At 40.7% G+C, this 12,016-nt stretch overlaps 1 protein-coding gene across 3 annotated transcripts in view; it reads right to left on the bottom strand.

Moving 5' to 3' along the window:
* Positions 1 to 598: 598 nt before the first annotated feature.
* LOC139388593 (rhotekin-like) overlaps positions 599 to 12,016 on the bottom strand; it is a 39,216-nt gene continuing 27,798 nt past the window's right edge. Inside the window, exons 11-13 of one of the 3 annotated variants that reach the window (XM_071135346.1) lie at positions 9,822 to 9,926; positions 8,853 to 8,945; positions 599 to 3,425 (exon numbers count right to left, since the gene is read on the bottom strand). In XM_071135346.1, coding sequence (XP_070991447.1) covers positions 8,875 to 8,945; positions 9,822 to 9,926 — 176 coding nt within the window. In that variant the 3' untranslated portion in view covers positions 599 to 3,425; positions 8,853 to 8,874. Of the gene's footprint in view, positions 3,426 to 8,852; positions 8,946 to 9,821; positions 9,927 to 12,016 lie in introns of those variants that run through there. The other 2 variants (XM_071135348.1, XR_011629300.1) reach the window with 2 other exon arrangements.

Raw genomic sequence — 12,016 nt, forward strand, 5'->3', positions numbered from 1 at the left:
TCAATCCCATGTCTATCCATATTAATCATGCGGTCATATTAAGGTACACCAGTTTCAGATACCAAACATTGTGAAAATTCCAGCCCATGTCACCCAGCTCCTCCGCCCACTCCACTGGCTTCCAGTCGAAGCTTGCATCCACTGCAAGACCATGGTACTTGCCTACAGAGCAGCAAGAGGAACTGCCCCTCCCTACCTTCTGGCTTTGCTCACACACTACACCCCAAGCCGAGCACTCTGTTCTGTCACCACTGGTTTCTTGGCACCTGCTCAGCTCAGTCCAAGCTCTTCGCTGCCCTAGCACCCCAATGGTGGAACGAGCTTCCCCCTGAAGCGAGGACAGTAGAATCCCCGCCCAGCTTAAGAAAACATCTGAAACCTTAACTATTCAAAGAGTATTTTAAATAACCCCCCCCCTCAGGACTTTACAGTTTTAGCAGGAATGACTGGTTAACCTGCCTCCTAGAACACTTATGCCAATCATATTAACACACTCCCAAACAACTGACATACACGCAATGTTAGACTATAGACATTCTTGAAAGCCGGGACAAAAACCACATTTCCCCATAATATTAACATAATGTGAAATATTTGCTTTTTATTTGATATTTTTATTGACCAAAGTATCAGCTACCACATCATGTAAAGGAGCAACAAGTTAATTTAAAAAAAAAGCTTTATATTAAAATGCACTTAACTGGAAATATGTCAACTCTGTAAGACTCGATAAAAGGGATTTTGATGTATTGTCCAACAAGTGTTTAAAGGCCTTGATTGTTTAAAAATCTCAAAATGTATTTGTTTCAAAAAAACAAAATCACTATATAATGCTCCAGCGCTAATTTGGTATCCACTACGATACCACTAACAACAGGTACGGCGCTTTCGGAAAGTACTCAGACCCCTTCAATTGTTCCACATTTTGTTATGTTATAGCCTTCTTCTAAAATGGACAAAAAAAATAAACAAATAATACATCGACAGTATAATGACAAAGCAAAAACAGGTTTTTAGAAATGTTTGCATATATTCAGACCCTTTACTCAGTACTTTGTTGAAGCACCTTTGGCAGCAATTACAGCCTTAATTCTTCTTGGGTATGACATTACAAGCTTGGCACACCTGTTTTTGGGGAGTTTCTCCCATTATTCTCTGCAGATCCTCTCAAGCTGTCAGGTTGCATTGGGAGCGTCTCTCCAGAGATGTTCGATTGGGTTCAAGTTCGGGCTCTGGCCGGACCACTCAAGGACATTCAGAGACTTGTCCCAAAGCCACGCTTGCATTGTCTTGGCTGTGTGCTTAGGGTCATTGTCCTGTTGGAAAGTGAATCTTAGTCCCAGTCTGAGGTCCTGAGCAGGTTTTCATCAAGGATCTGTGTACTTTGCTCCATTCATCTTTCCCTCGATCCTGAAAAACATCCCCACAACATAATGCTGCCATTACCATGTTTCACCGTAGTGATGGTATTGGCCAGGTGATGAGTGGTGCCTGGTTTCCTCCAGACGTGACACTTGGCATTCAGGCCGAAGAGTTCAATCATGTTTCTCATGTTCAGAGTCCTTTAGGCAAACTCCAAGCAGGCTGCCTCGTGCCTTTTACTGAGGAGTGGCTTCTATCTGGCCACACTACTATAAATGCCTGATTGGTGGAGCACTGCAGAGATGGTTGTCCTTCTGGAAGGCTCCCCCACCTGGAAGGCTCTGTCAGAGTGACCATCGGGTTCTTGGTCACCTCCTTGACCAAGACCCTTTACGCCCGATTGCTCAATTTGGCCGGGCGGTCAACTCTAGGAAGTCTCTTGGTGGCTCCAAACTTCTTACAATTAAGAGATACAGGGCAATGTGTTCTTGGGGACCTTCCATGCGGCAGACATTTTTTGGTACCACCCCCCAGATCTGTGCCTCGACACAATCATGTCTCTGAGCTGTACGGAAGAAGTGAAGGGGTCTGAATACTTTCCGATTGCACTGTATATAGCAAAGAGTATCCCTAGGTCAAACACAGTAAATACTAAAGATCCAATGCAGCTTTTTTATCCTCAGTATCAAATCATTTCCAGGTAATAATGAAATACATTAGTGATTGTTTTCAATTCAAATGGTCAAAAAAAAACACATTTCTTTTCTCCGGCAAGAATTTTGGCAGGACTGTCTGGGAGTGTTCTGAGTGAGTAGGAGAAAATGGAATATTTGCCGTTATTAGCAGAGAGGTTTGGAACTCTTTCTTATTAGTCTATTAAAGTTACCATGCAGGCCAAAACTCCATCGCACCAAAACAGGTTGAAATTTCAGTCTTTTCAGACAGCTCTTACACTATAAGGGCATTACCATTTTCACAATTCCACAGTATGATTCCAACCTCATAGTTATGAATTACAGTACCAGTCAAGCTTAGACACACCTACTCATTCCAGGGTATTTCTTTATTTTTTATTATTTTCTACATTGTAGAATAAGAGTGAAGACATCAAAACCATGAAATAACACATATGGAATCATGTAGTAACCAAAAAAAAGTGTAAAACATTTCTAAATATATTTTATATTTGAGATTCTTCAAAGTAGTCACCCTTTGCTTTGATGACAGCTTTGCACACTCTTGTACAAAAACTTTTGACTGGTACTGTGAAAGTCACGTTATGACTGCACTGGTCCTTAATTAGTTTATGCATGAACTGCAGAACAGTGAATATTGACAACAATTTGGGTAGCCATCAATGACAGCGTTGACATGCCACTGAAGGAGATGACAGTTCATGACAACAATCATGAAGACATACAAATAAAGGTTTTTAGGTTTTTATTGTCATCCTCAAGTTTGAGTTACATGCTCCGCATTGCAATCATATTGATTATCTTGTCCTGAATTTTTGTGTCCGAAACAAAACGGTCTCATTTAAATAGGAAGAGAGAAGGCTAAAGAATAAAAGTAAGACTAAGTACCAAAATCATACCAACATATTTTTAAACTATAAAATCAATTAACTGCATTTCAAAGCCAATTGGGTTTGGACTTGGACAAGTAAAGAGAAGAGCCAAATGTCCTATAAAACATTGAGCCTGGACTAGAAAAGGTCAAGGCTGCATTACCAGAATAATGCAAGAGTGTGGAATGCTACAATTAGCAAAAGTGTGTGATTGCAGCCCCCAATTTGTGGCGTTCCTGTATGTGTTCCTGGAGGGGAATGGCTAGCTCTTGTGGCTGTTTCGTGCTATTACAGGACAGGGATAGGTACAGTACAGAGACACTGTGTCATGGGAGAGGTGGGTGTCACTGCACGTCACTCCCAAGAGCAGGAGTACAATTGGGTGGTGGGGGGGTGCTGGAGTTTGGTAAGAGGTGGATCCTGTCTTGGATGATGCAGTATCCTGATGTTGGCCCCCTTGACCTGGACAACCTGGCAATCATGGAGGGTCCTTCAACTATACCGAATTAATATATATAGATAGAGAGAGAGACAAAGAGAAAGACATCCGTTATACCAACAAAAATATCAAAATCCTATTATTCTACTCCATTTAATGTGTAACAGTATAGTTATACCATCGAGAAGAACTATTGGCTGGCCAACTGATTCATCTAGCTGCACGTGCCAAGGGGGACCTGTGAAGGGTCTTCACAGAGAGTCAGGGCTGGTGTCGGAACAAATCAGTTGCACGGGCATTTGACATCGATAGGGGTGACAATTTATTTTCACGGGGCCGCCTGTGTGTGCACATTGCCATACTTTTTTGGGCCAGACAGAATCAGATACATGGGCACTGTTTTGTTCGCTCAGATGCTTTATCAGAGATTGATGCGTCTTTCTGTCGGTGCGCATCTCGGACAAATAAATTATCAATATTAAAATATTTTATTTGGACAGGCAGGAGGTATGGTAGGACGGGCCAGTACCCCCAAGTCCCACCCATAACGCCAGCCCTGTGGAGAGTACAGGTTCATGCTTTATCACAATAGCAGGTGCAGCTCTGAGGGTGGCTGCACGCCAATATTCAATTACATGTAAGAAAGAATAACACAAACAGAAGGCTAAACATCTCTGTCTGACGTTAAACTCTTGAACGTTACTTCAAAATTGAGATTTTTACCTAAGTAGACTAGTAAAGCTGCATAGTTCTATACAGTTTTGGAACTCCCCTTTCTGGTAAAAATAGTTATACATTGCTGAGGTGTACTTCACATTTGAGGACACAAGCTCAAATACATAGTACAAATATTATGAAAACATATATTATTTTATTAAACATACAGTCCCTTCAGAAACTATACCTACCCCTTGACGTGTTCCACATTTCGTTGTGTTACAGCCTGAATTCAAAATGGATCAAATAGATTTTTTTTCTCACCCAAATGTAATAAAAATTAAATACAGAAATATCTCATTTCCATAAGTATTCACACCCCTAAGTCAATACTTTGTAGAAGCAACTTTGGCAGCGATTACAGCTGTGAGTCTTTCTGGGTAAGTCTCAAAGAGCATTCTACACTTGGATTGTGCAACATTTGCACATTATTATTTTCAAAATGCTTCAAGCTCTGTCAAATTGGTTGTTGATCATTGCTAGAAAACCATTTTCATGTCTTTCCAGAGATGTTCAAGTAGATTTAAGTGAAAACTGTAACTCGGCCAGTCAGGAACATTCAATGTCGTTTTGGTAAGCAACTCTAGTGTAGATTTAGCATTGCGTTTTAAGTTAGTGTCCTGCTGAAAGTTGAATTCATCTCCCAGTGTCTGGTGGAAAGCAGATGTTATGTTTTTCTGTGTTTTTTAATACCCTATCCAAAGTGTAATGAATAACTTCACCATACTCAAAGGGATATTTAATGTATGCTTTTTAAAATGTTTTACCCATCTACCAATAGGTGCCCTTCTTTGTGAGACATTGGAAAACCTCCCTTGTCTTTGTGGTAGAATCTGTTTCTGAAATGTAGTGCTCGCCTGAGGGACCGTACAGATGTATGTATGTTTGGGGGCAGAGATGAGGTAGTCATTAAAAAATAATGTTAAAGACTATTATTGAACGCAGAGCGAGTCCATGCAACTTATTATTTGAGTTGGCAAGCACATTTTTACTCCTGAACTTATTTAGGCTTGCCATAACAAAGGGGTTGAATACTTATTGACTGAAGTCATTTCAGCTTTTCAGTTTTAATTAATTTGTCAAATAAAATCTAAAAACATAATTCCACGTTGACATTATGGGGTTTTGTGTGTGGGCCAGTGACAAAAACATCTACATTTGATCAATTTTAAATTCAGGCTGTAACACAACAAAATGTACAAAAAGTCAAGAGGTGTGAATACTTTCTGAAGGCACTGTATATGATTTTTTCCCCCTATTCAACGAAAGCGGGGCAATAGGGCTTGAAATGACTGAAATTCTTTCTAAATATAGTAACAATCAAATGATAAACAGCTTTCTATTAGATGTCACCTGTCTTATAACTGTTAAATAAATATTATCATATTTCGTGATGGTACAAATTTAGCTCCCATTTCATATAACCTCCTCTGAGTGATGCAGTAAGATAATTTGAATGTCTGCTGACTCGTTAAAAATTCAACTTCAGAAAGTGGTGGTGTTTCAATTCCACAAAATTATTTAGTATTTCTTCATGTTGAGAGCTCTAAATCCAGCTGAGAATATCACAATCTCAAAAATCCCCCAACTCCAAAAACACTCCATACACCCACAAGCACGCCCTCGCCCAACTCCCCACTCTGCCCAACGCATACCTCGCCAAACGGCTTCATGGGAACGTTGCGCAACACAACTGCTACCACACACAGTGGAGTACTTGTGTAAGATTTCAGACCAGCAGCATTCTTTTGACTCTCCCAGTTACAGTGATTACTGATGTTGAGAAACAGCCAACATGCCAAGCAATCTGCCAGATAGGCAGAGTAGATGGCACATCTCAGGGGTAATGTGTGGGACAAGGTAGTACATAAATAATCAGATGACAGACAAGTAAAACAAAGCTCAGAACTATAGTTAATGTGATTCGATCAAGATTAAGGAATTAAGAAGTGTATTGAATCCAATATTTGTATATGTTAACTTTAATCCATCATAACAATAAAGGCACCATATGACACTATTGAACTCCATGATGCAATATAAAGAACGCACAGCCTACACACAGCCACTCGTATGCACTACATCAACTCCTGTACAACACATTAATGCAACAGACGCTATGAACTATGACATAATTAAGACTTGGTAATAGAGGTTGATTTTTCAACGCCGATACCGATTATTGGAGGACCTAAAAAAGCCGATACCGATTAAAATCGGCAGATTTTTTCAAATGTATTTGTAATAATGACAATTACAACAATACTGAATGAACACTTATTTTAACTTAATATAATACATCAATAAAATCAATTAAGCCTCAAATAAATAATGAAACATGTTCAATTTGGTTTAAATACTGCAAAAACAAAGTGTTGGAGAAGAAAGTAAAAGTGCAATATGTGCCATGTAAGAAAGCTAAAGTTTAAGTTCCTTGCTCAGAACATGAGAAAATATGAAAGCTGGTGGTTCCTTTTAACATGAGTCTTCAATATTCCCAGGTAAGAAGTTTTAGGTTGTAGTTATTATAGAAATTATAGGACTATTTCTCTCTATACCATTTGTATTTCATTAACCTTTGACTATTGGATGTTCTTATAGGCACTTCAGTATTGCCAGTGTAACAGTATAGCTTCCGTCCCCCTCCTCGCCCCTACCTGGGCTCGAACCAGGAACACATCGACAACAGCCACCCTCGAAGCAGCGTTACCCATGCAGAGCAAGGGGAATAACTACTCCAAGTCTCAGAATGAGTGACGTTTGAAACGCTATTAGCGCACACCCCGCTAACTAGCTAGCCATTTCACATCGGTTACACAAGCCTAATCTCAGGAGTTGATAGGCTTGAAGTCATAAACAGCGCAATGCTTGACGCACAACAAAGAGCTGCTGGCAAAACGCACGAAAGTGCTGTTTGAATGAATGCTTACGAGCCTGCTGCTGCCTACCGTCGCTCAGTCAGACTGCTCTATCAAATCCTAGACTTAATTATAACATAACACACATAAATACAAGCCTTAGGTCATTAATATGGTAGAATCCGGAAACAATACATTTATTCTTTCAGTGAAATACGTAACCGTTCCGTATTTTATCTAAGGGGTGGCATCCATTAGTCTAAATATTCCTGTTACATTACACAACCTTAAATGTTATGTCATAATTACGTAAAATTCTGGCAAATTATGCGGCCCAAACTGTTGCATATACACTATGCAATGAACGCAAGAGAAGTGACACAATTTCACCTGGTTAATATTGCCTGCTAACCTGGATTTCTTTTAGCTAAATAAGTAGGTTTAAAAATATATACTTCTGTGTATTGATTTTAGGAAAGGCATTGATGTTCATGGTTAGGTACACATTGGAGCAACGATACGCACCGCATCAATTATATGCAACGCAGGACACGCTAGATAAACTAGTAATATCATCAACCATGTGTAGTTAACTAGTGATTATGATTGATTGATTGATTTTTATAAGATACGTTTAATGCTAGCTAGAAACTTACCTTGGCTTACTGCATTCGCATAACAGGCAGTGCAATGAGAGGCAGGTGGTTTGAGCGTTGGACTAGTTAACTGTAAGGTTGCAAGATTGAATCCCTCTAGCTGACAAGGTGAAAATCTGCCCCTGAACGAGGAAGTTAACCCACCGTTCCTAGGCCGTCATTGAAAATAAGAATGTGTTCTTAACTGACTTGCCTAGTTAAATAAAGATTAAATAAAGGTGTAAATTTAAAAAAAATAATCTGCCAAATCGGTGTCCAAAAATACTGATTTCCTATTGTTATGAAAACTTGAAATCGGCCCTAATTAATCGGCCATTCCGATTAATCGGTCGACCTTTACTTGGTAAACATTTTGACCCAACCCTGGCTTTTCTCTATAAACATCCATCAGCTATTCATCAGTGAGATATTTGGAGAGTTTGGCACATTGACTTGGATTATACCCTGGCTTAATTAGTGTTTACCATGACTGAGTCAGTCAAACACTCTGCCAACAGAACAGTTGACATTTGATGTTGTACAGTCTCCCAGGGACAGTGTGTCAAGGGTTTGTTGACCGTAGAGCTATTTGTTAAGGCTCCTGTCAGATGAATGTAGGAAACCACAGCTGCTACTGACCTGACCTGGTTCAATGCGGGTCAAAAGTGTACGCCAGTTTACAGGTCAATATTCTACACTAACTGATTCAGCTGATCAACTGATCACCAATACTTTGATTAGCTGAATCAGGGGTATTACCGCTGGGCTGAAATAAAAGCTCTCCAGGACTAGCAGGGCAGAACACAAGCCTACAGTAGAACTCAAACTGAACTATGAACCTACCCAGTGCAGTAGCTGTCTCACAAAGCGGTAGTAATATTCTAGAGATTAGTGTCAATCTGCTAGGCTGACAGATCAGACAGTTGAAGAAACATTTATGATCATATCAGTATGATTTGAGTGTCAATGGAGTGTTCTAATGAGGCCTGGCTTTGGCAGGTTCCCTTACCTTACATATTCCACATGGGCACAAGTCCCAACTATAATCACCCCATTAGTCCTTTGTGGTTTGATTCTAGTAAGTCTGTGGTTGCCATGCCAAGACTGGTTGGCATGGCAGGTGAAAATTGTGTATTGTTCCGGGGACATCATTTACACTTCCACTGTGACTCATGTTGTGAAGTTGAAGTGCCGGTTTCCTCTGTCTGTGTGTGTGTGTGTGTGTGTGTGTGTGTGGGGGGGGGGGGGGGCTGTTACAGTTGGTGGTACTCTACCTGTGGTTACAGTAAGAGGAGATCAGGCCCACACTTCAGCAGACACAGAGTTATCCTGGATTACCACACTCTCACCTGGGGAAGATGGAGTGACTGGGGAAAAGGAAGAGAGGAAGGAAGGAGGAAGGGGATGATGAGTAGAGTGGGAGTGTGTGATGAGGTATAGTAGAGTTGTATAAAAAAAGGGATAGATGGATTATTGTGAAAGAAAGGAGAGAAGAAGTAAAATAGCCCCAAACTTATTATCACTTTCTTCTGGTTCGACGCAGGCATGCGTAAGGAACAAAGAAATTCTGATCCATTTTCCCCTCGACCATTTCCTTGCAATAACTCTTCTTTCCTGCATTCTTCTCTACCCATCATCTTTCACATCTGGTTCCTCTCCTCGTTTTTTTTTAATCTCTATTTCCGTCTCGCTCTCAAATTCCTGAATAGTGCCTTGATCCATCTGAGTCATTGTGGTATACATAACAGGTGTTGGCGATAATGCCACCATTGTGTTTCTATGTATGCTGTCTGTGTGTGTGTGTGTGTGTGTCAGAGCAGGTTTTGTTCAGTCCATCTTCCTTAAAGGGTAGACAGAGGAGATATGGAGACTTTCATCTGTTTTTATGATTATTCTATCCCTTTATCTTAAAGCCCGAAATTTGTGGTAATGGTGATCAATGCTATTTTCACTTATTTAGAGCGTGTGGGGAAAGTTAGTTTAGATGAGTCGCAAAATATCTATTTACTAAGAGGTCGCACTGCTGCGCTGTTGTAGAAGGACTACTTACAGTATTGATGACAACAATATAATCCTTTGAGAGCAATCTTATTTCCCGACAGTTGCGAAAGCATCCAATTTGTCTAATAATTTAGAGAGAATTCTAGCAGGTCTGCAAACTAATATTAGAATCATTCAAACTGTGTAAGTGTAGGTGAGCGTATAGACCTATGTGATGGTGGTGTGTGTTATTGAATAGTTACCTATTTCGTGGTAAAGCGACCCCTGCTTCGCTGTGACCAAATGGGATTTCCTGGGAGAGGGTACCTCGATCTTCATCAGGTCATTACAACACTGTTTCCACTGACCTGTAGAGTGAAAAGTCGACATGTCTTTGTAAAAATAGATTTATTGAAATGTTACTATTATTATGTTCAGCTTCTTGGTGAAATGTAACCCTAACCCAAATATAGTTAATTTGCGTGTTCTTTACTTGTTCTTTACCCCACACAATCCATCCCTTTGTCCAAGAAGGTAGAAGAGTGAGTAGTATGGCAAGATTATTTAATTTCAGTATAATGCCAAATCAAGCCACATTCTCCAGCCAGGTTTTTCTAATTAATATGCATCGGCATGGCCTTGTGCATGCATTGCCCCTGTATTCCAGAAGTCAGGCCTCTCTCAGCATGTAAAAAAAAGATACATTCGCTGTTTGTAAGAGATCGCATAACTGGGCGTGTAGAACATGACTATATTTAAGTATTTATGCTACTATAGCCTAGGCCGACAACAAATATTACCATTCATCCATCCCTTATGCCTGTTTTGCATGTTATTTTGGCATTAATACGTGTCACATATGAATTTGCATATGGTACCTAGGGTCAAGTGTTAGCACCAACTCACGAAACCCCCGTTTCTCCACCGTGTAAATTGGGGCCATGTCTTTGCAGATGTAAGTTGTAACGGCAGTTGTTATCTCTTCCATCTTTCTGATTCTTTGCCATATAGTGTGCCGCGGGCAAAAGCCTCTTGCAACGTCTTGAGTCTGTTTTGAGCACTCGACTGTACTTTGTTGGGTCTCATCCGTAGACTCTCTACGTACTGTTTCACATGATTCTTGCGTAGGTGGTAAGAGGTTAGTGGTGTTTGAGCCCGTTGGTCGGGACCGGCCTGCGTCATATTTTGCAGAGGACGATTTTCTGGTCCGCGTCAAACTTTTCATATCCGAACCACGTCCATGCTACCGAAGTAGCCCCTCTTTTAGGTCTCCGTGCTCTGTGTCACGTTCACTCTCCATGTTTGTTTGTGTTGCAAATTCCCAAGTTATATTTTTGTTTCATCAGACCAGAGGACATTTCTCCAAAAAGTACAATCTTTGTCCCCTTGTGCAGTTGCAAACCGTAGTCTGGCTTTTTTATGGCGGTTTGGAGCTGTGGCTTCTTCCTTGCGGAGCGGCCTTTCAGGTTATGTCGATATAGGATTCATTTTAATGTGGATATTGATACTTTTGTACCTGTTTCCTCCAGCATCTTCACAAGGTCCTTTGAAGTTGTTCTGGGATTGATTTAAACTTTCGCACCAAAGTACATTAATCTCTAGGAGACAGAACGCCTCTCCTTCCTGAGCGGTATGACGGCTGCGTGGTCCCATGGTGTTTATACTTGCGTACTATTGTTTGTACAGATGAACGTGGTACCTTCAGGCGTCTGGAAATTGCTCCCAAGGATGAGCCAGACTTGTGGAGGTCTACAATATTTTTTCTGAGGTCTTGGCTGATTTCTTTTGATTTTCCCATGATTTCAAGCAAAGAGGCACTGCGTTTGAAGGTAAGCCTTGAAATACATCCACAGTTAGACTACCAGAAGCTTCTAAAACCATGACATTATTTTCTGGACTTTTCCAAACTGACTAAAGGCACAGTCAACTTAGTGTATGTAGTAAACTTCTGACCAACTGGAATTGTGATACAGTGAATTATAAGTTAAATAATCTGTCTATAAACAATTGTTGGAAAAATTACTTGTCATGCACAAAGTAGATGTCCTAACCGACTTCCCAAAACTATAGTTTGTTAACAAGAAATTTGTGGAGTGGTTGAAAAACAAGTTTTAATGACTCCATTTACTCCAATAACTGCCTCGAGTCTTCTTGGGTATGACGCTTCAAGCTTGGCACACCTATACTTGGGGAATTTCTCCCATTCTCATCTGCAGATCCTCTCAAGCTGTGTCTGGTTGGATGGGGAGCATCGCTGCATAGGGTTGTTGTCGTGTTGGAAGGTGAACCTTCATCCCAGTCCGAGGTCCTGAGCGCTCTGGAGCATGTTTTCATCAAGGATCTCTCTGTACTTTGCTCCGTTCATCTTTCCCTCGATCCGGACTAGTCTCCCAGTCCCTGCTGCTGAAAAACATCCCCACAGCATGTTGTTGCCACCACCACGCTTCACTGTAGGGAT

Source organism: Oncorhynchus clarkii, chromosome 29 (assembly GCF_045791955.1).
Source record: "Oncorhynchus clarkii lewisi isolate Uvic-CL-2024 chromosome 29, UVic_Ocla_1.0, whole genome shotgun sequence".
NCBI lineage: Eukaryota > Metazoa > Chordata > Actinopteri > Salmoniformes > Salmonidae > Oncorhynchus > Oncorhynchus clarkii.